The sequence below is a fragment of the Pelophylax lessonae genome (genome assembly GCF_965119305.1).
Source record: "Pelophylax lessonae genome assembly, chromosome: 7".
Taxonomy (NCBI): Eukaryota; Metazoa; Chordata; class Amphibia; order Anura; family Ranidae; genus Pelophylax; species Pelophylax lessonae.
Genome location: NC_138774.1, coordinates 203,886,186 through 203,912,312, shown reverse-complemented (window position 1 = coordinate 203,912,312; position 26,127 = coordinate 203,886,186). Strand labels below are relative to the sequence as shown.

The following is a 26,127-nucleotide window of genomic DNA, read 5'->3' as shown; positions in this document are numbered from 1 at the left end:
CCAGAATGCCCGCTGCAGTGTTGCTGGGGAACTGCAATGCCCAGCATGGCCGCTGCAGTTATCCTGAGGAACTGCAATGCCCAGCATGGCCGCTGCAGTGATCCTGAGGAGCTTCAATGCCCAATGCAGTGAGGCTTGGGGACTGCAATGCCCAGCATGCCATCTGCAGTGGTTCTGAGGGGCTCCACATCCATCATGTTGTTGGGATGAGGGGCTACAACTCCCAGCATGCACTCTGCAGCCTAAACTGAGTTTCCATGTGCATTGGACTTAAATCTGCTTTACTGTGACTGGCATTCGGAGAGGTCCCTCTATACCAGCCCTGAATTTGTTTGCACTTACTAAAGCAGAACTTGAAGTAGAACAAACCGCTAAACTTTAATATTTTTTTTTTTAATTTTGCATAGAGTAAGGGAGGATTATAAACACTGGAAGGGAAGATTTCCCTTCACTTCGTGTCCCATAGCCAAACAGTGTGAGAGTAAAGTCCTGAAAATTAAAGCCCTATTCACACCATCATTTTTTAGCTTGAAGCTCAAACGCTGGAGGTGAAAGAGAACAATTATTCTCTATGGAGTTGGTTCACATCTCCTCTGCAAGTTGCCTGAAACCAAACATCTGAACTTCAACAAAGTTCCGGAGCTTTTTTTGTAGCTCAAATTGGGCAGATTTGCATGTTTTTGTCGCATTTTTTATTCCCATAGAAATGAGTGGAAATGCGCGACTTGCTCGTTTTTGCACAATTTTTTACTCCAATTTGAAAATGTAAAAAAATAAATAAAAAAAATAGTAATTTATGAAGTAATGTAAAATACGCAAATAACTAAAAATCATTATAAATAGAATAAGTTAATATGTATTAAATAATGAATCGCTAACCTTAAACAATATATTAAATTCAACCTTTTTTGTTAGGGGTTATTTATTACATACTATTGGATTTCTTATTTTTGTTTATTTTACATTTAGCAGTGTAACAAAAAAATAAACAATAAATAAAACCCTTAACTCTAACCCCTAATCCTAACGCTAACCTTAACCCGTTACCCTGACAAAAAAAACGTAATAAAAACTGAAAAACCTAGCAACAAATGATGCAGCAGATGGTAGTTTTCTCTATTGGCTAATAAAAACCAAAATAAAGTATGCCAAGGTCAAAATGCCAGAAAGACGCTACGCTCAGGTGTGAATGCAGCCTTCGGGAATCCATTTGGGGACTCCCAGGTTATAAGAACTAGTGTCCCCAAATGTAGGATTTTCTTTTTCTTTCAACGATTTAGATAAACAGGACAAATGGAGAGGGTGAATCTCCCTCATGGGGGCAAAGGTGACCTTAAAAACCTACAACTCCAATCACGTTTGCCATTTTAGGATCCCAGGCAGAACTGCTGTGATTCTGACCATGGTCTCAAATTGCAATGCAATTGCAAAACGCATGCTCGGGTGCCATTCATTTTCTTTGGCACTTAAAAGTGCGATTTCACTGCAATTATTGCTGCAAACCTTGGAGAGCAAAGCTTGTTGCCCAAAAGAAGCACCTTGTCGCTCGATTATTGCGGAAAAACCAACGTGATTTAGTTGGCATTGAAAATGAAAGTCAACTGGGCATGCGTTTTACGACTGCAGTGTGATTCAAGACCACGCCTGCCTGAGATCCCAAAATACCAAATGTGAATGGAGACTGTAAAGTGTTGTAATCTCTTAGTTTATACTTTATCACTTAAGGATCACCCTATAGTGGATATACTGCTACAAGGTGGCCGTTCTGTGTAGAATCAAGTATGGGTGTGTGTATATATATATATATATATATATATATATATATATATATATATATATATATATATGTATATATGTATATATATATATATATATATATATATATATATATGGGTGTGTATGTATGTGTGTGTATATATATATATATATATATATATATATATATATATATATATATAGATATATATGATTCTGCATTTCCACCTAGGAAGCATGTGTGCTGCTAGCAGGCTGCTTCTGCTGTGACTACTCATAACAGAACTCGATCTGCGGGTGCTGGGCAATGTCTGCCGGCACCCGCTGATCATCTGGCAGAGAGACAGAACAGAGCTTTGCCTTTGAAAACAAGGCAGCGCTCAATTTTGACAGGGGAAGGAATGGATTTTGTGTCCCTGCCAGGGAAGTCAATCCATCTCTTCCGTTAATAAAAGCAGCTCAATCACTGGCTAGGCACACAGTTAACTTTTTGATTGCCCTAGATGTTTAACCCCTTGCCAGCCAGTTCCAGTACAGTGACAGTGCATGTTTTTAGCCCTGATCACTATATTGGTGTCACTGGTTCCCACTAAGACTGCATTCACACTTGAGCGTAGCTTTTTACCGCGATTTTTCAGGCGTTTTTTTCAGGCGTTTTTGGAGGCAGGCATTGACATCTATCAAAAACGATGGTAATCAGCCCAAAAAAGAAGCTCATGTACTTTTTTTCAGCTACAGGTGTTTTGCTTCAGGTGTTAAAATGCTCAGATGTGAACAGGGGCCATTTAAATGAATGGGGTTTTACTTGGAAGTTTTAGAGCGTTTTTGGAGCTGAAAAACGCTCAAAAACACCCAGGTGTGAATGGAGCCTTAGTGTCAGTGTCCAGTTGTCCGCTACAATATCCTAGTCCTGCTATAAGCCTCTGCCGCTATTACTAGAATAAAAAAAGTAATAGAAATTTCAGTATATATACCATAGTTTGTAGATATAACTTTTGCGCAAACCAGTATACGCTTATTGGGATTTGTATTATACTAAAATCGTAGTAGAATGCATATTGGCCTCTTCACGAAGAAATTTATATTTTCAAATTTTTTATTTGATTTATTTTAGAGTAGAAAGTAAAATATGGTTTCTTTATTTTATTTTTTTATTTTTGGCCTTTTTTTGTTTATAGCGCAAAAAAAAAACAAAAAAACATGCAGTGGTGATCAAATACCACCAAGAGAGCTCCGTTTGTTGGAAAAAAATATACATACATTTTATTTGGGTACAGCATTGCATAACCGCGCAATTGTCAGTTAAAGTAGCGCAAGAAATGGCCTGGTCATGAAGGTGGGGGGGGGGGGTCTTCCAGAGGTCAGGTGGCGATACACTTCCACTTGGATTGCCCTGGCAGTTCTGCCAAAAGTGGGACCAAGTACCCAAAAACCTGGGTCCCCAAACTAAGTTGAGGGAGTGGGGGGGGGGGGGGGGTGATGGTGGAGGAAGAAGCTGAAAAGTCGAATTTTCCCTTTTGGATGATCCACTTCAGTTCCAAGGTTGAATGATGTAACGCCAGCGCATGGCCGTGGAAGTGCTTCCATCCCAGCATGGCAGACTGCGCTGGTAGGTTTGTTTTACTGCAGAAGAGACATTGCAACGCAGAGTCTGCCTGCTCTCAGCTTTACTTTAGTTCCACTTTAAAGTGTATGGACTTCTTTATGGTTTTCAGTAACCTAGGCAAAAGTTGGGACCATTCATGTTTTACGGTTTGTGTTCTATAGGAAAGTTCTCTCCACTTCCTGATCTGGGAACTCGATGGGAAGTGAGAAAATCCCAGCAGATCAGCAGTTTTTAAAAAAAGCAAAATTAGCCAAAAGAATGAGAATTCCCCTTTTAGCCGATGGTCACTGTAACAGGTGTCCATATTGGGAGATCCTAGAACAGTGATGGCGAACCTTGGCACCCCAGATGTTTTGGAACTACATTTCCCATGATGCTCATGCACTCTGCAGTGTAGTTGAGCATCGTGGGAAATGTGGTTCCAGAACATCTGGGGTGCCAAGGTTCGCCATCACTGTCCTAGAGGGTGAACCTCAGCAATAATAATTAGAATGACGTTCTAATCCTTCCCTACTCCCAACTTTTTGCACGTATAAGCAATTTAACCCGTTCCTATAGCAAAATGGCAGCCGGGCAGGACTTCTGTCATTCTGAGTGGACGTCATATGACGTCCTCCCAGAACGGGCCTCTCGAAGGGCCGCACCTTCGGCACAATCTGTCACCCGACGCAGCCGATAAAGGAACAATATACCGGCCCGCTGGCCTGACAGCAAATCACATGGCCATTATAACAATTGATGGCTTCCTTCAATGCCATCCGTTGTATACAATTGTGTTGCTAGCTGTGATTGATCACATGGTACAGATAGGGCCAATTACAGCCCATCTGTACCATTTGGCCAAACACAGCTAATTGCAACAAAAGACATTGAATGAATCCGTTTGTATAATTGCTTATACCAATGAAATTCACTGGTGCACTGCTCAAAAAAATTAAATGAACACATCAGATTTCAATGGGGAAAAAATCTCATGCTGGATATCTATACTGATATGGACTGGGTAATGTGTTGGGAACAAAAGGATGCCACATCGTTTGATGGAAATGAAAATTATCAACCTACAGAGGGTGAATTCAAAGACACCCCGAAAATCAAAGTGAAAAAATGATACAGAAGGCGGGTCCACTGAAGTTTCAGTGCAGAAACCCAACAAAAATTCACTTTTTTTGCAGTCACAAGGAATGTAAACATCCCTTGTGACAATAATAGGCAGTGATAGGTACTCTTTATGGAGGGATCTGAGGGTCCAAAAGACCCCAAACCCCTCCTCTGCACTTAAAAGCATTCAAAAAGCCAAGTTTGGCTGTTTTGAATGCTGTCTTTTTTTTTTATTTTTTAAATCTGATGCCTTTAAGGCTCCAGTACCCGGACGTGGTCATGACATCGCTTCCGGGTTTTTATATCAAAGACCCGATCAGAGCCAAATGCGGCTTTGTTCGGGTCTTCGGCCAGCTGGGAGACGTGCGGGCTGGTTGTTCGGGCCTCTCGTTGGGATGGGAGACCTGGGTGAGCCACGGAAGGTGGTGGGAAGGGAGGGGCGTTCCCTCCCACTCCTTGTAATGACAATCGAGCTCAACCGTTGGCTCTGGGGAGATGCCTCTAGCTAATATCAGTCATATCGGCAAGTTTGTAGGCGTTACTGATACTTCAAAAAAAGCGAATATCGGCTTCTACTTATCGGCCCCACCGATAATCTGTCGATCCCTACAGAATACGATCTCTGAACACACAACACATCGAACATTAAAGCAGATGGGCTACAGCAGCAGAAGACAACGCCAGGTCCCACTCCTGTCAGCGAAGAACAGGAAACTGGGGCTACAATTTGCACACTCATAAAAATTGGACAACTGAATATTGGGAAAACGTTGCTTGGTCTGATAAGTCTTGATTTCAGCTGTGTCATTAAGATGGTAGGGTCAGAATTTGGTGTAAACATGAAAGCATGGATCCACCCTGTCTTCTATCAACCGTTCAGGCTGGTGGTGGTGGTGTAATGCTTTGGGGGATATTTTCCAGGCACACTTTGGGCCCCTCAGTACCAATTGAGCATCATTTAAACACCACGGCCTACCTGAGTATTGTTGCTGACCATGTCCAACCCTTTATGACTACAGTGTACCCATCTTCTGATGGCTCCTTCCAGCAGGATAATGCATCATGTCACAAAGCTCCAATCATCTCACCACTGGTTTCTTCAACATGACAATGAGATCACTGTACTCCAATGGCCTCCAGTCACCAGATCCCAATCCAATAGAGCACCTTCGGGATTTGATGGAATGGGACATTCGCATCATGGATGTGCAGCCGACAAATCTGCAGCAACTGCTTGATGCTAACATGTCACTATGGACCAACATCTGAGGAATGTTTCCAACCACCTTGCAAGGAAGAATTACGGAAGTTCTGAAGGCAAAAGGGCGTCCAACCCGGTACTAGCAAGGTGTACCTAATGGCGCTTTTCCACTGCATGGAACCGAACGGTTCGGCTCGCTTTTGTGCTTTTCCACTGCTCGTACCGCATGGTACGGTGTAGGAACGGTTCAGTACGGCGGCGCTTTTCCACTGCATGGAACCGAACGGTACGGCTCTCAAAAACAGTACCACCTTGATTGTGGTTCCAAGAGGTACCATACCCGTTACCATATCCCACAATCCTTTGCATGCAGTCACTACTAGCCACTGATTGGTCAGAGAATCGTTGTTATCCAACCCACTTAACTTTAGTACTACTTTAGTGGAAAAGCAAACCATACCGTACGAACCGTTCCAACACCGTACCATGCAGTGGAAAAGCAAACCGGGCCGAGTAGAGCCGAGCCGGTACTTGCAGTGGAAAAGTGCCATAATAAAGAAGCCGGTAAATGTATATGCGGTCTGTGGTTCCCCGGGTGTTTGAAAATGCCGGAATTTTAACTCTAGAGGATTCTAGCACCTGCAGACATTTGTGTGAATGTAACCTTAGGCCTTCACACCGTGTAGCCGCATACACCAGATCTTGGGCTGGAATGATAGGCGCATATGAATAGCAGCAGCCGCTCAGGCTGACAGTGGCCACCACTGTTCGTATATAGCCACCCACCATGGGGTTACCTGTGGTTAGCAAAGGATGTCTGAGCCAGGATGCAGTCAGCTGTCTGGCCTTCAATTTCTGTTCCTGACAGCAGGTAGCTTCTTGTTGTGCGACTACACAAGAATATGCCGATATTCGCTTGCACCTGTCATTAGAGCTGCAGGAATCTGCTGATTCAGGAACTCATGTATACGTCTAGATGTCCGCATGAAGGAGCCCTAAGGGGCATCTTCAATGCAGTTGCTTTCAAATGATAAACGCAGCTGTGCGCTAGAGAAAGTGCAGCTGACCTGCTTTACCTACACTTCAAACACAACTTCGCTTAAAAACTCAGACATGAGCCTTTGACAGTCGTTAGGAGGTTGTTTAGCTTTGTACATTGCAGCATAGTGTTAATAAAGTTTGACAACCTATAACAGGGGTAATGAATTAAAATTCAAGGAGGTCCGGTCGCTAAAATTTTCTTTGGGCCGAGGTCCGAACCTGAAGTCTGTGTTATGACTCAGAAAGATGGGCAAAACATAATAAAAAATAAGGGGCACGCTGATGGGCACATTTTATGTTAGGGGGCACTCTGATGGGCACATTTTGTTAGGGGGCACTCTGATGGGCACATTTTATGTTAGGGGGCATTCTGATGGGCACATTTTTTGTTAGGGGGCACGCTGATGGGCATATTTTATGTTAGGGGGCACTCTAATGGGCACATTTTGTTTGGGGGCACACTGATGGGCAAAACAAAACGTGTCCATCAGTGTTGCTCTTAACATATGCCCATTAGAGTGCCCCCTAACATAAAATGTGCCCATCAGCGTGACCCTTGGCATAAAATTTGCCCATCAGCGTGCCCCCTAGCATAAAATGTGCCCATCGGCGTGACCCTTAGTATAAAATGTGCCCATCAGCATGCCCCCTAGCATAAAATGTGCCCATCGGCGTGACCCTTAGCATAAAATTTGCCCATCAGCGTGCCCCCTAGCATAAAATTTGCCCATCAGCGTGACCCTTAGCATAAAATTTGCCCATCAGCGTGCCCCTTAACATAAAATATGCCCATCAGCGTGACACTTAACATAAAATAAGGGGAACGCTGATGGGCACATTTTGTTAGGGGGCACTTTGATGGGCACATTTTATGTTAGGGGCACTTTGATGGGCACATTTTATGTTAGGGGGCACTCTGATGGGCACATTTTGTTAGGGGCACTTTGATGGGCACATTTTATGTTAGGGGGCACTCCGATGGGCATATTTTATGTTAGGGGCACTCTAATGGGAACATTTTATGTTAAGGGGCACGCTGATGGGCAAAACAAAACGTGTCCATCAGCGTTGCTCTTAACATTAAATATGCCCATTAGAGTGCCCCCTTAACATAAAATATGCCCATTAGAGTGCCCCTTAACATAAAATTTGCCCATGAGCGTGACCCTTAACATAAAATAAGGCGCACGCTGATGGGCACATTTTATGTTAGGGGGCACTCTAATAGGCATATTTTATTTTATGGGGCACTCTAATGGACACAAATGTGTGCCCCTTAACAAAATATGCCCATCAGTCTGCATTTTATAAAAATGTGCCCCACATACCTTTTCGGAGAGGAAAATGTGGGAGCCAGGAGCAGCGAACAGGGGGGCAGGGCGTGCATGTGATGTCACGCCCCAGCTCACGGATAGGCTGAGTGTGAGAGTCAGGAGCAGGGGGGCGGGGCCCGCGCGTGACGTCACGCCCCAACTCGCGGCTGGCTAGGAGGGAGCCGAAGAAAGAAGCAGGGGGCGGGCGCACACACGGAATGTCACTGGTTGCTGGGACACCCGCGGTCCCAGCAAACCAATGCCTACTTACAGTGGCGGCCTGACGGGTCCGGGCGGAAGCATCGTGCAGGCCGCTCCTGGACCGCGGGCCGCCATTTAGTGACGGCTGACCTAATAAATCCCCCTACAGTAGGCTAGGTTCACATCTATGCATGTGTGGTTGATGCATTTTAAGGCCCATTTTTGTAATGCATTTTTGAGATGGGTTATTATTGCTAGGCGTAAGTGTCTGTTGTCATGTAGGAAAAGCACTAAGAACACCTTTTTCATGCTATTTCCATTAAAGTATATGGAGCAAAAAAAGCAGTGCTTCATGTAAGAAGTCCCTACACCTTACCAAAAAATCAACTGGTTGAAACTTCATTCATAGATGTGAACGTGACCCATAACTCATGTTAAATGGACTGTAGTGCATTTTCTGCGAATGCGCTGAAAAACGCATAGTTGTAAACCAAGTCTTACACAGCACATAGCGTTTCTTGTATGCAACCAATCAGAATTCTTTTGCTGAAGTTGAAGCAGTAGAAGATGGATTCTGATTTGCTATAGCTTACCTACTATTAGTTTCCTGAAGGCTGTATATCTCAGAATGGGTTTAGTACAGTAATGGAGTTCCAAAAATACTTCCTGTGGAAAGCGAAACGCGTTGGGGCTTGACCTGGTCAAAGTCCAGGCTGAGGTTGCCACCCACACACCCAGGATGATGGTATGGATGTGCAGCCGCAGGGGGACCTTTATCTCTAGTCAATACAGGAGCCGGGACAAGCTTTCTCCAGAACCAGCACTTCCAGGGGTAGTTTTTTGGGACCTACACATCCCGTTCGGTGAGCCTGAGCAGTAAATTATGCAGGTTTCTGGTTCCAGAAATACTTTCTAATGCTTTGTACAGCGTTTCATCTAGAGGATGACATGCATTTCAGTGCATTTTTCAGAGCTTGCAGAGAATGGACATCAGTGGTGTTTCTCAGTTGTCTCAACCCAATGCGTTGTGAATTAGGAAAGTCCTGCCTGGTGCATTTGGGTGTGTTAAGCTGTGATTTGCCATTCAAGCCAGAAAATGTATATAATACAGTGTATGACGATGTGTATTGTTCTACAGCGCCTTGAAAAAGTATTTATACCCCTTGACATTTTCAACGTTCTTTCATGTTACAACCAAAAACGTAAATGTATTTTATTGGGATTTTAGGTCAGACCAACACAAAGTGGTAGGACAATGATGAATCTGAAAAGTGTGGCGTGCATTTGTATTCAGCCCCTTTTACTCTGATACCCCTGACTAAAATCTTGTGGAACCAATTGCCTTTAGAAGTCAACTAATTAGTAAATAGTCCACCTGTGTGTAATTGAATCTCCGTATAAACACAGCTGTTCTGTGAAGCCCTCAGAGGTTTTTAAGAGAATCTTAAAGTGGAGTTCCACCCTATTTTTATACTTACCTCCATCTTCTCGCTCCGGGTCACCTGAAAAAGAAATGGATAATCGCATATTTTTTTTTTTACTTACCTTGTAGCGAAGAAAATATACTTACCTTACTTCCTTCTTCCTCCTTCCTCGGCCGCGGCCCGTCGTCACTTCCTGGCTCTGCAATGATTCCTGGGAGCTGGACGTCATAGCTCCCAGGAATCATTGCGCCTGCACCGGCCCCGAAGTCCGTTCCGGGTCGCGCGCGTCATCCCCTTCTAAACAGCTTCTGGGCATGCCCAGAAGCTGTGGAGGGGTGACGCGCGCGACCCGGAAGTGACGTCGGGGCCGGCGCAGAGCATCGTGGGACCACAGAAGGCGGAAGAAGACGCCGAAGAGGACGCGCTGGCTTCAAGCTGCCCACATCTGAGATGGCAGCGCTGGACAAGACGTTTGCAAGGTAAGTATTTCGTCTTGCAGGTAAGTGCAACCCGGGACAGATCAGAGGCTAGCCATTGTGGAATGCACTAGCCCTGACTGTCCCGGGGGTATTAAAAAAAAAAAACAAATCCAGGGTGGAACTCCGCTTTAATGAACAAACCACATCACGAAGGCCAAGGAACACACCAGATCAGAGGTAAAGTTGTGGTGAAGTTTAAAGCAGGGTTAGTTTATAAAAAATATCCCAAGCTTTGCACATCTCACGGAGCACTGTTCAATCCATCATCCAAAAATGGAGAGTATGGCACAACTGCAAACCTACCAAGACCTGGCCTTCCACCTAAACTGACAAGCTGGGCAAGGGCAGCATTAATCAGAGAAGCAGCCAAGAGGCCCATGGTAACTCTGGAGGAGCTGCAGAGATCCACAGCTCAGATGGGAGAATCTGTCCACAGGACAGCTATTAGTCGTGCACTCCACAAATCTGGCCTTTATGAAAGCAAGGCAAGAAGAAAGCAATTGTTGAAAGAAAGCCATAAGAACTCCCATTTGCTGTTTGGGAGAAGCCATGTGGGGGACACCAAAAATATGTATAAGAAGGTGCTCTAGTCCGATGAGACCAAAATTGAATTTTTTTGGTCTAAAAGCAAAACACTGTGTGGCAGAAAACGAACACTCCACATCACCCTGAACACACCATCCCCACCATGAAACATGATGATGGCAGCATCATGTGGGGATGCTTTTTTTCAGCAGGGACAGGGAAGCTGGTCAGAGTTGATGGGGAGGTGGATGGAGCTAAATACAGGGCAAACTTAGAAGAAAACCTGTTAGTCTGCAAAAGACTTGACTGGGGCGGAGGTTCACCTTCCAGCAGGACAATGACCCTAAACATACACCCAGAGCTACAATGGAATGGTTTAGATCAAAGCGTATTAATGTTAGAATGGCCCAGTCAAAGTCCAGAGCTAAATCCAATTGAGAATCTGTGGCAAGAATTGAATATTTGCGGTTCAGATGCTCTCTATCCAATCTGACAAGCGCTTGAGCGATTTTTGCAAAGAATGGGCAAAAATTTTACTCTAGTTGTACAAAGCTGGTAGAGACATAACCAAAAAGACTTGCAACTGTAATTGCAGTGAAAGGTGGTTCTACAAAGTATTGACTCAGGGGGGCTGAATACAAATGCTCGCCACACTTTTCACATTTTGAAAACCATTTATAATTTTCCTTCCACTTCACAATTAAGTGCAGCTTTGTGTTGGTCTATCACATAAAATCCCAATAAAATACATTTGTTTTTGGTTGTAACATGACAAAATGGAAAATTTTAAGGGGTTTGAATACTAAGGCACTGTATATGCCATTATTTTTATTTTTCATACTCTGAAAACCTGTGCTTTATGTGAAACTTATGGGTGTTTCTGAAATGTTGTTCCACCTGCTTGGCTGTCTTTAGAATGTAAATGCTTATTTACTTTTGATTTGCAAAAGCCTAATGTTACCAGTATGCGATAACTATCAAGGTGTGTTTCCAGGTTGACTGTCTAAAAATGGCAAATACCCAACTTAACTGCTGACTGCTTTTACCTGTCTTAAGAGCCCATACACATCAGAAAATTGGATAAAAAATTGCGCTTTCGAAGTGCTCGTACGAAAATGTGATCGTTAGTACACGGCTTTTGAGAGCTGAGCACAACAGGTCATCTGATATTATCCGAAGGGACATTTGCGAATATTTTGGCAGGATTTTCATTTAATCAGCACAATTTTTGTCCGAAAATAAAATACCAGTTAATTCAGCTGCGAGATTGGGTCACCACTAGTGCAGAGCTTACTCAGAAATGGCAGCAGGCCAGGTGTGAGTGCATCTACATTAGGGATAGACCGATATGGTTTTTTCAGGGCCGATACAGATATTTTTGTTACAACGCATCGGTATTTCTGACACAAATCTGGTACTGAACATGTTAATTTTTGTTTAATGGTTAATGGCTGGCTGGCACCCTGTGGTGGCTGACTGGCTGGCACCCTGTGGTGGCTGACTGGCTGGCACCCTGTGGTGGCTGACTGGCTGGCACCCTGTGGTGGCTGACTGGCTGGCACCCTATGGTGGCTGACTGGCTGGCACCCTGTGGTGGCTGACTGGCTGGCACCCTGTGGTGGCTGAGTGGCTGGCACCCTGTCTGTGGGTGACTGGCTGGCACCCTGTCTGTGGGTGACTGGCTGGCACCCTGTCTGTGGGTGGCTGGCTGTCTGGCACCCTGTCTGTGGGTGGCTGGCTGTCTGGCACCCTGTCTGTGGGTGGCTGGCTGTCTGGCACCCTGTCTGTGGGTGACTGGCTGTCTGGCACCCTGTCTGTGGGTGACTGGCTGTCTGGCACCCTGTCTGTGGGTGACTGGCTGTCTGGCACCCTGTCTGTGGGTGACTGGCTGTCTGGCACCCTGTCTGTGGGTGACTGGCTGTCTGGTACCCTGTCTGTGGGTGGCTGGCTGTCTGGAACCCTGTCTGTGGGTGGCTGGCTGTCTGGAACCCTGTCTGTGGGTGGCTGGCTAGCACAGGGGCTGTGGCTGGCTGGTACAGGGCCTGTGGGTGGCTGGCTGGCTCGTTGGTACAGGGCCTGTGGCTGGGTGGGTGTATGGCTGTAAAACACTCCCGCGAGACTAGTCCCAACTCCAGACGAGGCTGTCCAAGATGAGGGAGGCGGCCTAAGCAGGCAGAATGTCACAAAAATATTGGCAATATCGGCCAGTTCCGGGCTGATACCGATATATCGGGGAAAGTGCATATCGACTTTTGGAGGATGGCTTGGTGTCTAGAAGGCAGGGGAGGACTGACAAGGGGGGCAGGGTGGCAATTGCCCCCCGGGCCACTCTGAAAAGTGGTAAAAACTAGTAAAAAGGCCGCACTCAGGGCTGGATTAATGTAGGGGCCAGACACTGTATACAGCTGTCAGTCCAAAACCAGGTGGGCATGGATAGTGAGCTGATTCCATGGTTCAATGGGCCACTTGACTGGACTTGCCCCCCAGACCTAAGGCTGCCAGCCCTCCCCTGCTAGAAGGGCAGCAAAGTAGCCACTTCTCTCCAGGAATACAATACATGAGATCAATTCTGAGTTTTTTTGTCGTGCAAACATTTTCGTAACTTTGGTTACCTCTTCATTTTCGATATGGAAACTAGCAGGCAATAAAAACCAGATGGTCATTCGGCCGATAATCTCATTGTACTAGGCTTTCGTTTCCATGGCTATCTGTGTTATCGAGCATATTGTTAGAGCTTGGCTACATTACATAGCTGATGGTCAACAAGAACCTGTCAAAATTGCAAGGCTGTCGTGACTTGGACAAGGTTTCACTACAAAGCATACAACCTGTGAAGGGAGAAGAGACATGGTCACTCATTAAAGTGTTAGTAAACTCTCCCTGCACAATTTTTCCCATTTAAACAGTTACAACATTTTGCAAGTTGCGGTCTCTAGATGACTTTTAACCTTCCTAGTTTTTCTGCAATCTGATGTCACCATCGCATGTGCAAAGACTCACCTGCTCACAGCACGCTCATGGTGCTGTTAGACTGTTCAGTTATGCCGCATTCTCTGTGGCATTGCAATGAAATACCGTGAGATTAGGCCCATCAGCACACAGAGCAGTGGGGCATCAATATGCAGAACATATTGCCATACCAATAAGGAAGGAGAAGGAGGCTTGGCTAAGGGATTACTGCGCAGGTGCGAGATTAAAGCAGTGGAGTACAGGGCGGTGGTAAGCTACACAACACTCGGAACACACTAGCTAACATGGCGCCGCCTGCTGCAGGGGAGCCTGAATTTACACAAATCTTGAAGAGATTAAGTAAAGCTTTATCGTTCTGTTTTTATGAAAGAGCATCTGAGTGCTAGTTTACTACTGCTTTAAGATTTTCATCACGCTGTGAAATAAGCGATGACAAGAATTTCCTAAGATTGTACAATTTACAACTTACTGTTCTCTGAAGCTGCATTCACGAAGGAGAAATTCATCCTCCAAGCCCACAGGAAGTGCACCAAAGTCATTGAAATTAATAGAACAAAAGCTGCCATTAAGAATACTTGCATTTTGCAGCTGCAGGCATCATCTTGGTATCATTTCTGTCTGCTGCCTCATTCCTTTATCAGCACGAATCACTTCTGACACGTTTTCCTGACAGAGGTGATGGGAGAAGGATCTACAGCACACAGTCTGACAGCCTCAGTTCTGGCCCTGTGTGCTGTGAAGGAGTGTCTGTTCCCTCCCTCCAATCAGCTCTCAGAGCTCTCCTCACTGAGCTCTGCAGAGTGTAATTTTAACCGTCTGCCCTCCTTTTTTTCCTGACAGCTCAGGCAAGCGTTGTACAGTATATTCTGAACTTTGAATGGATGAAGAGAAGACTGCAGATTAACGGGTACAACCTATGTAGGATTTTTCATCTGTGTATCGCCTGAGGCCAGTTACTTCACTGGGTAGATATATGGGTTTGCGACCACTTTACGCCCTGATCCAAGCAGTGGGCTCACTCATGGGAGGAGTTATGCAAATATCAAATTGCTTGATGGGCTGGTGTCAATCTAGTGGAGTGGGAAGTTCTATATAGATTGCCCTTAATGATGCCCACATGTGATCCTCCATCATTGAAAACTGAAATCCAGTAAATGAAAGGGGCGGACCAGTATAGTCTGGCTTGGGATTCTAAGAATTTTTTTTTTTTTTTTTTTTTTTTTTTTTTTAGCAGTTAATGCTTGCTGACCTTAATGGTGCTATAAACAGTGAACTCAGGATTGGATTTAAGATGGCCATCCAGGGATAAAAATTCTGCTGGTTCAGCAGGGACCTTCAGTTTATAGTCCATATAAAAAGATGTGAAGGGTATGTAACCATAAAATGTCCATCCACAAATGGCTGCTTCCACAAGGGAATTAGAAGCAAAATCCAGCAGGAGCTACAGAGTATAAAAGAGAAGCGCCTCGAAGTGCAGTAATAAGTTACATTTAATGAAAGTTCAAAATTTAGCAACTCACATGGTTAAGAGGCACATCCAAGTATGCAGGCATGCGGGGTAAAGCCATCTCCATAGACCGTCATCTGCACTGGGGGCTCTCACTGCCATCAGTCTGCAGTTATGAAAGAGAAGACTACCCTGCAGTAGAGCGATCTGAAAGCGAGGCTTGAAACGCTGATGGAGCACAGTGTGAAAGGGATGATGTTGATGGCGGTGCGGAGGACTGTCTATGTGGACAGCTTTACCCCGGATGCCTGCAAACTTAGATGTGCCTGTTTTAATCCTCAACGATGTGAGTTGCTAAATGTTGTACCTTCATTAAATGTAACCATATTGCTACACTTAGAGGCGACTCTCTTCTTTTTTACTCAGTTGGGACATGACGCTACTTGTATATCAAGACATTGCTGGTTTATAAAGTCAGTTTATAAAAAAACTTTAGCTTGTCTTGCAAAACACTATCAAACCAAGTTACACGTAATCCAAGGTTTTAATGTATAACCTGTTATTTTAACCACTTCCCGCCTGTGGTATAACAAAATGACGGCCGAAAAGTGTTTGCTGTATCCTGACTGGGCATCATATGACGCCCCAGGGGAGCGCAGAGCGGCGATCGATGGTGCGGTGTATCACTCTGACACACTGCATCTTTGATCTTGGTAAAGAGCCTATAACATAGGCTCTTTACCATGTGACCAGCTGTGTCCAATCACAGCTGATCACATAGTAAATGGGAAGTGTTGTTGATCGGCTTTCCTCAGTTCGCACCTCACAGGCGCGAGTGGAGGAGAGCCGACGGGCGGCTCTCCTGACGGGGGGGGGGGGGTCTGTGCTGGTGATCAGAGCATTGATTACCAGTGCAGACCCTTGGGGGATGCCACTAGAGCCACCAGGGATGCCCACCCATGTCACCAGGGATGCCAATCAGTGCTCAGGGAGCCTGTCATTGCCCTCATCAGTGCTACCCATCATTGACATCTATCAGTGCTGCCCACCAGTGCCCATCATTGCCATCTATCAGTGCTGCCTCTCAATGTGTCATATCAGTGCCCATCAGTGCTCGTCAGTGCAGGAAAAAACGGATTTACAAAATTTTATAATGTAAACGAAAAACATTTTTTATTTTTTTTTTCTTTCAAACTTTTCGGTCTTTGTTTAGCAAAAAAGAAAAAAACCTTGAGTTGATCAAAAACCACCAAAAGAAAGCTCTATTTGTGGGAAAAATGACATAAATTTGGTTTAGGTACAGTGTTGCATGACCGCACGATTGTCATTCAAAATGCAACAGCACTAAAAGCTGAAAATTGGCCTGGGCAGGAAGGGGGTGAAAGTGTCCAGTATTGAAGTGGTTAAAAGAGAAAAAAAACAAGACTTTACAGTCACTTTGAGGTCTAGGGTTGCGTATGGTTTAAAGCTCAATTTGTCTCATACCTTGTAGTTCTATACTTCTACATGTTTTTGGTACATTTTTGCATGAAAAAATGTTGAAATTCCAAAGAAAATGAAGGGAATAATAGGCTGTCATGGCTTATTGCTGCAAATTTTGTGCCATAGAGTAACTTTTTTGTAACGGGTTGGCTTTCTTCTCCCTCTGAAAATGGCCTTAAGCTACTTTGTACATAAGTGAGTCTGTTTTTATTGTGCTGTAAACTAATTGGCCATGATTTTCAGTTTATAACAGTGAATGCTGGATGAACGTCTGAGTGCATATTTGGGACATGTAGTTGTAAAGCTTGTATAAAAGTGGTTTGGAGCTGGTTAGTGAGTGAAGGGTCTGGACCGGCTAATCCAGCTAGACAAGTCAGTGTCATTTACGGTTGTGCTTTCCTTGGAGATAGATAGAAGACTTAAATGAAGCAAACCTGGCTTTAGAACTGCCTGCCTAGCCCATGCTGACTACACCACCTGCAAGACCTTATGAGATCAGTGAAATAATTGCCTTTCACCAGGAGCAAACCGTTTGTGACCATGGCTTTGTTCTGTGCCAAGGTTTGGATTACTCAGTGCTCATACCTAGTATTGGAAAATCTGCCTATTTTTATAGCTACTCTGTATTTTCTGGTCCTTGCAGTGTGCCCCCTGGATTTTTTATTTTTCTGGGAATCTGATAAAAAACAGTTTGCCAGATCTCCTTTGTTACAAAACCCAGCATGCCTCACTCCTCTTGCTGCATTCTCTGTATTAAATTGAGAATCTGGGGATGAACATGCAATTCGGTTGAATGGTTGTGACAGGCAAGTTAGGTGTTGCAATGTCAGTCGCTGGATAGCCGTTGTCAACCAGCATTCGATTGCCTTTACAATTGAGTGATTAAACAAAGGAAGGCAACAATTACTAAGCAAATTCAGTATACCAGCAAACAGTTTTATTGACTGTATTGGCTGTAATACATTGATAAAGGAAAAGGAATTGGCAGCACTCCAGGTTGAGTCAAAATCCAGATTTATTGACTGGACATCCAAATATGACAATCGTGACAAGGTAGACGCGTTTCACACTGACTGTGTGCTTAATCATTACAAGATGTAATGATGATAATGATTAAGCACACAGTGTGTGAAACGCGTCTACCTTGTCAAGATTGTCATATTTGGATGTCCAGTCAATAAATCTGGATTTTGACTCAACCTGGAGTGCTGCCAATTCCTTTTCCTTTATCAAGTTTTCACGGAGGCGAGCCGGGGCATGCACCGGTGTGAGTCATCAGGCAATCACACCACCTTGAGCAGTGAGTTCTTGTCCTTTCAATTGTAATACATTGAACCAATTGCGATCATATAGAAGCTGATCGACTGTGGGATCCCTTTGAAGCTTTCTGATAGAAAGCAAATCTAAACCTGACCGATGCCTTAAAGTGATTGTAAACGATCACCTTGTAAAACAACCCATTCAGTTTTAAATAGAAATGAAAGGCAAAACATTTTTGTATAGCTATAAAAACATACATTTTTTTCCCTTTAGGCCCCGTTCACATAGGGGCGATCCGACTTGGGGGGGGCGACCTCCGAGGTCGCGGTGCGAGCAGCGCGCCGCGACCTCGGAGCGGCCGCCACGGACTTCATAACATTGAAGTCTATGGCGGTCGCCTCGGGGTCGCCCCAAAGAAGCTCGGGACCCTTTTTCTAAGTTGGAGCGACTTGTGTCGCTCCTATTAGAACGGGTCCGCAGCTTCCCTATGGAAGGTGACCTACGGCGACCTGTGAGGCGACCAGATCGCCTCACAGGTCGCCTTAGTGTGAACGGGGACTAAGTGATCTTGTTCCCTCTGTTCTCATCTGCATAAGAGCTGGGGGAAGGAGAAGCAGCAGCACACTGAGCTTCCCAGTGACGGGCTGTGCAGAGGGTTGGCAGGACAAGTCTGATCATTGGAGTAGAGCAGGCTGAGTGGCCAGCATAGCTAGGGAACTGACCATGGTGTGTTCACCTGCTTGGTGTGGTTAGTTTTCAATAGGAAAGCAAGGGGACCAGCAGGAATACCAGGGATTTTACACAAAAGGAATATAAACAGAACAGGATACTTTCTTACAAGTACTGTACAGCAGCCACAAACGCTTTAAATTGTAATTTTAGAGGGTTTTGTGATTTACATAACCTGCTGTTGAATAATTAGCCCAATGTTTAAAATTGATTAAGAGTTTTTTTCTTAATGCGTTTCTATGCATTAAGATAAAAAGCCTTCTGTGTGTAGTAGTCCCCCTCAGCACCCCTAATACTTACCTGAGGTCCTTCTATCCAGCGATGCTACAGGAGTGTCTCAGCTGCCTGGGGCTCCCCCCATTGGCTCCTGCTGCTGTCAGTTGGTCACCCAATGAGGAAAGAAAGGGGGCAGGGCTGGGCACCAGCTCAATGTCTGAATGGACAAAGGGAGCCTCGGCTCAGATGTTCCCCATAGCAAGAGGGACCAGAGAAAAGGAGGACCTGGGCTGTTCTGTGCAAAACCACTTCATAGGGCAGGTAAGTAGAACATGTAAAGAGACTTTACAATCTAACAGTAAATCCGCATGGCTCCAGGTTGTATGTCTTGGACCAAATCCCTCTATCCCCTTTTTCAGGGGTTGTCCTTGAAAACTCTAGGTTCATACAATATTTGAATTGGGATGAAGATCAAAATCTGCATTACTCTTTGCACCCTTCAAAGACCTTCAAATTTCGGCCCATTGCATGCTGTTACCTTCTGCAGTCAGCCTGTTTGGCAAATCCTTACACTTCATCGGGGTCCTTAACAAGTTCAGACTGGCAGCAGTTTTTGTAGCATGAACACCGTATAGCTAGTAGAACAGTGTTTACCTTTTCACTAACAAATGCAGTATTGAGAATTTAGACAGGAGTTCCAGTTGTCATGCCAGCTTTGTCTTCCAACACTTTCTTGACTGTGAGGGGCTTATGGGTTCTTTCACTGGCAGATGTAACCTCCAGTTTCCTTGTGGAGAATCCAAACAGTAAGGATGTTTAACCACTGGGTTTAATACTTTGGTGGAACCAGATATCAAAGTTCAGTAGATGTAGGGAACATTTTCAGAGCTATAGAAAAAAACCTGTTGGGGCTTTGGACAAAAACCAATGGGACTGTACCCTGCTGTGTACTAACACTGTCAGGCCCATGCTGTGATGTGCTACATGGGTTTGATTGTGGTTGTTTTAAGTTTGTGATTTGAGTCCCAGTTTGTGGGGATGTTTTTAGTTCATGTTAATGTATAACTTTTTATATAACATTGTTGCTATTGATTACATGATTTCTGGCATCACTCAGTCCCACCTCCTCCCCTTCTGGCCTATTTGGCAATTTTTTTCTATATATCAGGGACAGATGCCTCCTCTTCATTATTGATATGGCCAACAGTTAGATGGTTGAGAATATTCGCAGATCTATTTTTTGCATGTCCTATTTTGCAAAAGCCAAGGGTTTTACAGACTATATACAGACTAGAGCTGCACGATTAATCGTATGAAAATCGCGATCTCGATTCACCCCCCCTGACGATCTAAACCTGACTTATGCTCGATTCTTTGCATAGCTGAGGGAGCAGAGAAAACAGCTGTGGAAAACTCCCAGTAACTATAAACAAAATGATTACATTGTTTCTTTCCTCCCGCAAACGCCTATCAGCATAAGTCTCCCAGTAACTATAAACAAAATGATTACATTGTATCTTTTCCTTCCCTCTGCCAGGGAGAAAGGAAGTTTAACCTCTTAAAGACTAGACCTTTTTCTGACATTTGTTGCTTGCAAGTTAAAATCATTTTTTTTTTTGCTAGAAAAGTACTTAGAACTCCCAAACATTTTATATATTTTTTTAGCAGAGACCCTACAGAATAAAATGGCGATTGATGTAATATTTTATGTCACACTGTATTTGCGCAGCAGTCTTTCAAACGCAATTAATAAACTTTAATGAATAAAAAAAAAACGTAACAGTAAAGTTATCCCAATTTTTTTTTTGTTACACAGAGAATCGTGAGCGAATCGTGATCTTTATTCCAAGCTAAAAAATCGTGATTCTCATTTTGGCCAGAATCGTGCAGCTCTAATACAGACACTAACATAGATAAAGTCAATACAGCAACTCATGTATAGCGCAAAGGGCCAAGGGCCTACAATGTTAGCATTCAATCAGAAGTCCATGAAAACTTCCCAAAACAATTATAGTGGAGATTCAAGTTGATGATACAGCAATTCATGTATAATGCAAAAGGCCAAGGACCTACAGTGTAAGCATTCTATTAGAAGTCCATGAAAACTTCCCAAAAAAAGCATAATGGAGATCTAAGAGTGCAATTCCTTCATAGGTTGCCTACCTGCCAGAGACCTGTCCCATACCTTTTGACCAAACTTTTAGCGAATTAAGAGGGAGCAAACGAAACAGTAGGACAGAAACAAAGGAACAAAAATGGGGGAAGGGGGTCTTGCAGGTGGTGTGCAAGGGTCTTGCAGGTGGTGTGCAAGCCCTGGCTGCATTTAGCAAGTGTATGGTAAGCTGGGACTTGCGCTGGAATAAGGATTCCTGATGTAATTCTGGTTATTCTTGTCCACCTGAGATTTGTTCAGTCAATTATTGGCTGCGACATAGCCCCCCTGGATGGGGGCTGGCCTGCAAGTTGAACACCTTGCGAGGTCAGATACCACTAAGGTCTCAGCCTGAGTCGCAGTGTTCCTGCTGACGGGTTCTGTCTGCAGCAGTGCCCACCTGGTTCCTGGTGTGGTGAGTAGCTGTCCCCCCCTCTCCCCCTGGAGGGTTTTCGGGAGGAAGTGGGCCCCTCCCTGGGACGGTCGGACCCCGGGTTCCCCTCCTTCCCATCAAACACCTCCCTTTTCATCTGTCCCCCCTACCCCCCTCCACTTATGCTGGGGCTGTGTGGATGGTCTGGTCCACCTCCTGGGAGGGGGGCAGGGCGATGTGCTGGCGATCAGGGCCGGGGAGACCGAACAATCAGCTGTGCGGGGGGATATACCTGGTTGGGGCTCCTGCCAGGGCCCCCCATCATGCCTGGGTCTGTCCTGAGACCTAGGGATCCCTCCTGGGAGCCTTGTGGTGTTGCGCCATGTTTGTGTAGTAAAGCAGCAATTTTGCGGTGGTTTGCCATTGAAATAGCGGCGGCCATGGCAGTGGAGCCCTGTGGGTGACTATTTCGGCGGTGGGAGTCCCTCCTCAACCCCTGGTGCTGACTCCTGGATCCTTTCACGGCCTGATCACTGGGTGGAGTGCAGACTTATCCTGCTGGCTGCAGGTGCCTGTTTCTGCTGGGTTGTGAGTCTGGTAATGTCCTCTTCTGAGGATCATTTAGTGCTTGTGCCTGGCGACCAGGTGGTGCTGCCAGGGTTCCCCTGGTAACTCAGTAACACAGTGCCAAATTGCAAGAAGTTGCCTGGTCATGAAGGGGGGCAAATATTCCAGAGGTTAGGTGGTTAAATATAGTAAAGAGCCAGAAGAGTAGGATCTACCGAAATGCAGGAATCCGTTTTGTATACAATGACCATTTAATACTTGTATGATTAGGCTTGAAAAGGACTTTTGCATCTAAGAAATTTTGGATGTGACTGGACCATAGTGACAAGGCTCCAAACCTCTCCACGGTTTCTGAACAATTAACTGTGAAAGGGATGTTCCGTAACCGAGTGTAACATTACACAAACTGGCCTCTTGTATTGTAGTAACCCTTGTCCCGTGGTCAGAATTTCTGGTGGAACCGGTTCCAGGTGTACGGAACGTAGGCTTGACTAACCTCAATGTGATGAAATGGTGTATATTGCACGTTTATTGTTCCTATTCTATGCTTCTATCTTTGCAAGCCATCTTACTCTACTTGTTCTGCTAGCGGTAATTCAAGAGCAATTTATACGAATGTGGAATTCTTAGGGAAAATTTCACTAGACACATTTACTTTCAAATGTCCATGGGCATTGGATTTAAAAACTTTCCTATTTTAAATAGTTTACTTTCCTTTCCAGAGAACGATCTTTATGGAAAAAGTGGGGCAAAAGGAGCTCAAATATATTGCAACTTTAATTCTTGTGTACTTGGCAAAAAAATACTTGATGTCTGAATGTTTGCAGACCGCAACTAATGCACCATTTTGCCCAGAAAATTATTGCAATTACAAATGTTTAGGCATTTTCATGTTTCTTTTGTTCGTATTTGTATGACAAAGTGGAGAAACAAAGCCGAATCTGACACATTTCATGCAAAACTCTAAAAATGGACTGGCCAAAATTGGCACCCTTTAAATGGTAGCACAGCCCTTGGAAAAAATACCTGAAATCAGTCGCTGCCTGGAATGTTTGACCACTTTCGCCAACTGCTCCAGGTTTCTTATATTGGAAAGGTTTATTTTCCCAACTGCTGTTTTGAGATCTCCCCACAGGTGCTCTATGGGATTTAGATCTGGACTCGTTGCTGGCTAGCTCTGTACTCTTTAGTGCTTTGTCCAAAACCATTTTTTATTTTTTTTAAAGGGTAAATATATTAATATTCAAGAAGACATATAGAACATTTGCAATGCACAAAGCATAGAATAGAGTACAGATATTGGTACATTCAGCCACATAGTCTTGCCACATCAAAATTTACACACATCCAGTTTTCAGAAATAAAGTTTTGCGTTTGGAGTTTTGCATAGACTGTCAGATTCGGCTTTTTCTCCTCTTTTGACGTACCAATACAAAGGGAATAAACATGAGAACGCCTAAACATTTGTAATTGCAACATTTTTGGCTGAGGTGGTGCATTATGTGACAGAAGTGCAGGGGTGCCAATACAGATAAAGATTCATTATGTAGCCAGCTTATTTTAAAGGCTGGTACAGGCCAGAATTCCCTTTTTAGAGACCCGCTTCCCAGACCTTCATTTCAAGAAAAAATTCTCGTAACATATGTGCGTCTAATGTATTTTATGGCTGTTTATTTGTAAAAGCCTCCCTTGTGTGGACATTCAATAGTCCTGGAACTACTGCCTGGCAGCGCCATCTTGGATGGGATGTTGGCAGTCTTGGCAGACTCGGAACTGTCATTTTTAAAAAGTTATGGAGGGAGATGAGGGGAGGGGTGAAGGATCTGGGGCAGCAGTGATTTCACACTCCCTATGCTTTTTAAGTTGGGGACAAGGGTCTCTGTAAATGAAATCTTGGGGTACAGCAAAATACTTGTAAGACCTTGTAAATGGAGGCTGCTGTTCAGTCAAGGCTACATACAGGTTCTGGAATGGCTTTCTGTACAAATCCAAACAATCATTCTCTTTGGGCAGTATCCAGTTGAGGGCTGATTTGAAAATCCGCTGCCTCCCATCTTGCAAAGGGAGATAAAAGATGTTAAAGTTTTTCCAGCAACAGCTATTAAAGGAATTTTATATACATTCTGTATAGATGCTATCTAATACAAACTTGCAGTCCCTGCAGCTATTGCCTGACCTACTTTTATACACCAGATAGATAAGTGGACAGATGAGATTTACTGAAAACTGTTAGAACTTGCATAATCCTAATGTCATTCAACAGAACCAATGTTGTAAAATACTTCATTGAAACGGCCTGAGTGTGCCTGCATTTCATTTTATTGCTAGTTTGTTTTAGATACTGACAGTCATTTTTAACTTATTAATAAAGCGAACACCATGTCAAATGCAGAAGTAAATATTGTATTTCAACATCTTTTGAGAATTGTCATGCAATTTGATATTCCCCAAAGTCTCTTTGCCGGTCTCCTGTGTTCTTTCTCCCCATTTACAGATAGCATGGTGCATGAAGAGTACTCAATTGACGAGCCCTGCTCCACCTCTCCAAGACCAGTTGCTGGGGTTTTGAGCTTGGAATGTTCCATTTCTTCCAAGATGCGCTAAATATTTAAAAGCTTTTTTGGCCATACTTCTCATGTGGGTCGCAGCAGTGCATTTGTCTTCACCCCTGTGTCCCAGATTCACCCGTTGGTGGGCTAAAGCCCACCATTGGCTGATGTCAGAGCTGTTTCAGGCTCTACAGGGAACCCGACAATACTGTTGGGATCCACCCAGATGCAGTTGGCTATGCCCCTCTGCATGCCACTGAGAGCCTCAGCCAGCCACTTGCATCCCCTCCACAGTGAGCGCTGTACAGCCAGAGCAAAGAGCCAGTGACTTAAGTCACCACTCTGCTCCGTGAAAACTGTGATCAGCTGCAGCATCGAATTGATGTTGGAGCAACCTAGGGGAGTATGATTTTTTTTTTTTTAAATCCTCACTTCTTTTAACTAAAAGGCTTTTCAACTGTCTGAATATCACAAGGGATGGTATATTCAGTAATAATGGTATCTGCAGTGTCTGCATTCAAACAATCTTATGCTGTTCATATATTAAAAGTAGCAAAAATATAAAACTGTAGCTTTAGCCTCAAAAACATTAGTTCTCCATAATATTGCTTTAAAAATAAGTATATTCATATGAAAAAGCTTCAACCACAGGCAGTTATGCAGGTAATTTGCTTGCTATTATTTTATACTGGCAGCTATATATTGTCAATTCAACTATTTAAATATATTGACTGTCCATATAAAGTATCTAATCTTGAGTTGAGCTTAATATTTTCAGTTTTGCCTTTGCCTACTGTGCTATGTTTCTAAATGCTGGTTTTTATCCCTTATCCCTTGCAGGTGAGCAGGTGGCGGTGTACCGAACTGCGTGTGGAAGAGTGTATGTTGTGGATGCCTACTGCCCTCATCTTGGCGCCAATCTTGCTGTGGGAGGCAGAGTAGTTGGAGATTGCATAGAGTGCCCATTTCATGGCTGGCAGTTCCGTGGAAAAGATGGAAAGTGCACCAAGATACCATATGCTGAAAAAGGTACTTAAACAGGCATGTAATGCAGAAAATATAACAAAAATGCCATTTGGTTGATTGTGTGCTAATTAAAATAGAATATTAAAAAAATGCTAGTCATAGAATGATCTTTTTTTGTGGGGTGGGGGGCTAAACGGATTCCTCAATCAAGGTGGATAGAGGAACCCTCCCTTGCTTTATTGTATCCTGACAGCGAGGACTCCTGCTGTCAGAATACGCTGGTTAGCGCTGCAGCCACTGATCAAAGAAAGTGTTTCCAACATTCCAGTTCGAACCAGAATACTTATCGTTGGATAAGTTTGTCGAGCGGGAGCAGCCATATATGGATTGAAAATCAGCTGGCTCACACTGAACTGGCCAAATTTCAATCCATCTATGGCCTCCTTAAAATGAAGACACCATTCTGGCTATCCAGTGTTGGGGGGGTTGAAAAAACAGGGGTAGCTGACAAGTTGGATTTGATTTAACTTGCTAGTAAAAAGGCTTGATTTAAATCAATTATCCTAATTTTTAAAGAGCAGCTGTCATCTTTTCCTCCTCTAACCCGCTGTTGACTCACCAACAGTCCCATTCACTTTAATGGGATGGCTGGTGATGCTGTAGTGACACAACAAGGTGAGGGACGTGGCAGCAGCAGGTGAGTGGATGCCCGCTAACAGGCACTGCCATGATGAATCTGACATGACAGGTGCTCTTTATATGTAGGGATT

General features: G+C 44.2%; 1 protein-coding gene across 1 annotated transcript in view; it reads left to right on the top strand.

Annotated features, from left to right (window-relative positions):
- Positions 1–26,127, top strand: part of LOC309560301 (cholesterol 7-desaturase nvd-like) — a 48,697-nt gene that overhangs the window by 1,077 nt on the left and 21,493 nt on the right. Inside the window, exon 2 of the mRNA XM_082263915.1 lies at positions 25,232–25,420. Within this exon, the coding sequence (XP_082120041.1) occupies positions 25,232–25,420 (189 nt within the window). The remainder of the gene's footprint in view (positions 1–25,231; positions 25,421–26,127) is intronic.